At 40.5% G+C, this 5,000-nt stretch overlaps 2 protein-coding genes across 6 annotated transcripts in view; one reads left to right on the top strand and one right to left on the bottom strand.

Moving 5' to 3' along the window:
- LOC143034346 (uncharacterized) overlaps positions 1–5,000 on the bottom strand; it is a 17,513-nt gene that overhangs the window by 300 nt on the left and 12,213 nt on the right. For 4 of the 5 annotated variants that reach the window (XM_076200288.1, XM_076200285.1, XM_076200286.1 and 1 more), the window contains exons 2-4: positions 1,918–1,983; positions 756–845; positions 1–218 (exon numbers count right to left, since the gene is read on the bottom strand). The exon at positions 1–218 is cut by the window's left edge and continues 300 nt beyond it. In XM_076200288.1, coding sequence (XP_076056403.1) covers positions 1–218; positions 756–845; positions 1,918–1,967 — 358 coding nt within the window. In that variant the 5' untranslated portion in view covers positions 1,968–1,983. Of the gene's footprint in view, positions 219–755; positions 846–1,917; positions 1,984–3,294; positions 3,342–5,000 lie in introns of those variants that run through there. The other variant, XM_076200284.1, reaches the window with a different exon arrangement.
- Positions 4,839–5,000, top strand: part of LOC143034348 (uncharacterized) — a 3,185-nt gene continuing 3,023 nt past the window's right edge. The window contains exon 1 of the mRNA XM_076200290.1: positions 4,839–4,987. Coding sequence (XP_076056405.1) covers positions 4,938–4,987 — 50 coding nt within the window. The 5' untranslated portion in view covers positions 4,839–4,937. The remainder of the gene's footprint in view (positions 4,988–5,000) is intronic.

The following is a 5,000-nucleotide window of genomic DNA, read 5'->3' as shown; positions in this document are numbered from 1 at the left end:
TTTGCTCACTCTTCTGCTCAGCGTACTCCCAGGGTCCGCTGCAGAGCTCATAGTAGTTGTAGACATACTCATTGTCAAGGTCCCTGCCGTATTTATCACAAAGGAACTGCCCGAAGGATGTGATCCCGTCACTCATCATGGTGTACAGGTCACCATTGTTGGTCATGTCCCTGAACTCTTTCTCACACATAGTCTTGCACTGGAAGTGAGCATCACAGCTGTGGATAGAAGCAATATTCATGAATCGTGATTGTAGGTATTTCGTGACACTATTACAATATAAGTAAATCGTTAATGCGACTTTCACCTATTTAGACATCCGTAACTTATGTTAACATCAACTGAATCTTAATCATAATAAAGATGTATTGTGAGAGAAATGTATGACTTTTGATCAACATTTGGCACTTTTTGATGTGTGTGTGTGTGTGTGTGTGTGTGTGATTCACCATAGTCTTGGATCACGTATTTGACTCGTGATCAACAGCTATTACTCTCCTGGGTGAGAGCCTAAAGCTCATATGTGAACGAACTATGGGTAATTCTGTGACTTTTAACGCACACACACACACACTTAACTTCCTGCCCACGAGAACTGGATTAACGGCTCGCAGAGCAGCGATACTGAAATTATTTTAGCTCTACGCAGGATTCCAACTTGAACCGCTGTAATGGCGGTAATTAACATTACCACTGCCCCATCGAGCCCTCTGTGTGTGTGTGTTATCCTGATCCACTATATAACTTGTTGTTACCTGCCAACGTCAATGCCGGGGAGCTCATACAGCATTGATTCTCCAAAACTCCTGTTAGTGAAGAGTCCGCAGCGACATTTGCTGAATCCTCTGCAAAGAGTGATGACTCCTTAGTATGTAACATGAAGTATTCAGTATGTACTCTCTCTCTCTCTCTCTCTCTCTCTCTCTCTCTCTCACACACACACACACACACACACACACACACACACACACACACACACACACACACACACACACACACACACACACACACAGACACACACACCCACACACACACACACACACACACACACACACACACACACACACACACACACACACACACACACACACACACACACACACACACACACACACACACACACACACACACACACACACACACACACACACACACAAACACACACGCACACACACACACGCACACACACACACGCACACACACACACGCACACACACACACGCACACACACACACACACACACACACACACACACACACACACACACACACACACACACACACACACACACACACACACACACACACACACACACACACACAGACAGACACACACACACACACACACACACACACACACACACACACACACACACACACACACACACACACACACACACACACACACACACACACACACACACACACACACACGCACGCATGCACGCACTCACACATACACACACGCACGCACGCACACACACGCACGCACACACATACACACACACACACACACACACACACACACACACACACGCACACACGCACGCACGCACGCACACACGCACACACACACGCACACACACACACACACACACACACACACACACACACACACGCGCACACACACACACACACACACACACACACACACACACACACACACACACACACACACACACACACACACACACACACACACACACACACACACACACACACACACACACACACACACACACACACACACACACACAATCTTATAATTCGAATTTCCTTCTCAATATGAAAGATTAGAATGTCTAGTATTCTGGGATAACTTTGTTTAGTAAACTTCCATTCAATATTATGCTGAAACTTTTATTCAGAACTTGTATTCAAGGTTTGTTCGAGAAGAGAACATTTCAAATATACTTACTGTGCAAGGGAGGCAAAGGCCAGGACAAAAAGAAGCATACAAGACTTCATCGTTGGACTGGAAGATCTATAACAGAATGCAAGGTTTTGGTAAGTGTTTTGAGACATCTGTTTGTCTATGTCATTGTATATGTCATGGACGTAAATGTGAGTACCTATGCCTCGGCAAATGCATTTACATTTTCAGAGGTTTTATATTAAAGAAAACTCTATATCATTTAGCTGAGGAATTGACACTGTCCTCATTTTGTTCTCGAATGATTAAAAATCCATTTAACTTGATAAAATCACGTGAAAGTTGCATAAGTTGAAAAAGTTGAAATATTTTCATTTTACTTATGTGCCGGCCTTTCTTTCTCACCTAATTGTTTTAGTCTATTTTAGAGCAAAATTTTCTGGTTCTCCATTTCACATATCCTAGTCACATGTAATACGGGTAAATTTAGTTACTTTCCCTTCTGTCGCCAGTATAGTTATAGTTTCATTGCTTCTGTTTTATTTGAGACTCTTTTTCTTTTATTTTTCAAATTCTTTTTTTTTCGAAGAATGAGAATCCCACCCCTTTTCTATCTGCCATGTATGTGTGTGTGTATGTATGTGTGTGTATGTGTGTGTTTGTGTGTGTGTGTGTTTGTGTGTGTGTGTGTGTATGTGTGTGTGTGTGTGTGTGTGTGTGTGTGTGTGTGTGTGTGTGTCGCGCGTGCGCATGTGTGTATGTGTGTGGGCATGTGTGTGTGTGTGTGTGTGTGTGTGTGTGTGTGTGTGTGTGTGTGTGTGTGTGTGTGTGTGTGTGTGTGTGTGTGTGTGTGTGTGTGTGTGTGTGTGTTTGTATTTGTGCGTACATGGTTTAAATACCATGTGTAAGATTGTTCATATTTATCATTTTATATTTTGTACTTGAGTACGAACCGTAGCTTATTGTTTGCACGTGATCAGAAAAAAATACGTAATTTCAAGCTCTGCTATGCTCTATTTTTGTTATACATTTCATTATTTGTAGGGCAGGACTGTTCTTGATAAGTGTATTTCTTTCAAACAGGTTGTATAACAAAGAAAGGAATATGTAAACGTCACTATGGTTTAGTTTTCTGTATGTTGTCTAGGGTGATTGCCTTACCTCCTGTGGACTTGATGAGAAAGAGCTGATGGGGAATGGGCGACTACACCATTATATACGGTCCATGAATGGAACTTGTAAACACACGCACACACACACACATGCGCGTGCGCGCGCACACACACACATGCGCACCCAAGCACACATAATAACCTAATAAAAGGACTATTAAAGAAGTAAAAGAATAAGGGAGATTGTGGTCGTATGACAATAACTGTCGAAAATATCTGCAAACACAAGATATATGGCATCTCGCATCACCTTATGTCGTACTTATGATAGTTGTGTAACATTATCCGAGTCTATCGTCTCACAAACTGATGAAACCTTCTTTCAGAAGAAGAGGGAGATAAGGACGCCGCTTCTGTCTACGGGATCGTCGGTCGTCGAGTCCATTTGAAACAGAGATATTTTCATGAATCTGTATAAAATCACCTGGCGACAGTCAGAATGAAACAAGTATCACTAGTTACAGAGATCGTTTTGTAGGTTTGGGGACACGTTTATCAAGAAGTGTAGCAGCTGCGAAGATTCCAAAAAGTCCAATGATTCTCATTACACTCATAAACCCATTTGTTCGGCTGGCGGCCATTAGATCGAATGACGTTTACTGTTGTCAAACGAATTCAAATTTAAAACCTTTGGAGTCCAGACACTATAGCAATAGATAGAGAAACGAGAGTTTTTGGAAATAAAGAAAAGTAGAAGCGGTGGCAGATGATGACGAAGATAATATAAGAAGAAGTAGATAACAATACCTAAGAGCGAGCTTCGTGCGTGCAGTAAACATAAACCCAGGGACGCTGCAACGTGCAAGATAAGCCAGTATCTTGAGTGCATATTGACTATTTAAGGCAGAGAGGCTATCTCAAACTCTACTCGCCTTGGAAATCAAGGTAATAGTAGAAGCTCTTAATAGTTTCCTATATTCTTTGAGCCATACTGTTCAGACATAACAAGTGCAGCCTTTAAGATATAACGATAAAAAATAAGCAGTATAGTCTCGACAGAGCAAATAATGTTCAGTATTTCAAACTTTATTTTAGTCATCAAATTTAAAAGTGTTCCTGAAACCATTAAGATTCTGTATCCAAAAATGAAACTGTAGACGATGCTGAATCGTCAAGAATGGCAATTGAATCAATTGCAAATGTTGTTTGTTATCTTTTTGGTATAACAATAATATGGTCATTCTGTAATCAAAAAAGAACCTGCTGATGACAAAATTACATAGAATAGCAGAGTAGTAATAGGAGTGGTTAAAAATTCAAGAATATTTAGCTAAATCTACTGTAAGTTTTGAAAGGGACTGATGATTTCTAACCACAGAAAATATTAAATTAATGAATACAACTGATCACAACACAGTCGTAAGTTATTTAGTGATTAAAACTAAAAATTGTAAATTTGCCCAATCTGCCGCCAGACGATTTTATTCAGCCAAGGGAAAACTTCTGAGCCACAAGATGGTTAAATTGATCCGGATTAATCCATTTACTCATTAGTAGAAGAGTTGCATATAACTCAATTTACCCTCTAATATAGTGGTCAGAGTTGACATCAGGTTTCATTGAAGAAAGAAGTATTCTGATGAATTGACCTTTCAAACACATAAAACACAAATGTGCCTAATCTCTGAGATGTGTTTTTCGACTTAGCTGCCACTAAGTGTCTTTTCCATTTGGCACAAAAACGGCCTTCCAGTCAAAAGGCTAAAGTTCTCTCAATTAATCCTCCGGCCGTTGGTTTTAACCTCAACTTCATACCAGATAACAACATACGATTTCATTCACCTCAAGAAAACCCTCTCCTTGATTAGTATCTATCTGATACAGATGGACAAAATTCTCTTGCCTTAGTAATATCTTGAGTTTTAACATCTTTTCTATATCCTGCAGATCAAGATGAGAGTTTCCATCGTGATCCTCGTGATCTGTCTCACCGCTTTCTCCAGGTATATAAACAGG

Source organism: Oratosquilla oratoria, chromosome 17 (assembly GCF_046742065.1).
Source record: "Oratosquilla oratoria isolate Oo_2021 chromosome 17, ASM4674206v1, whole genome shotgun sequence".
Classification (NCBI taxonomy): Eukaryota; Metazoa; Arthropoda; class Malacostraca; order Stomatopoda; family Squillidae; genus Oratosquilla; species Oratosquilla oratoria.
This window is presented reverse-complemented; position numbering and strand designations above follow the sequence as displayed.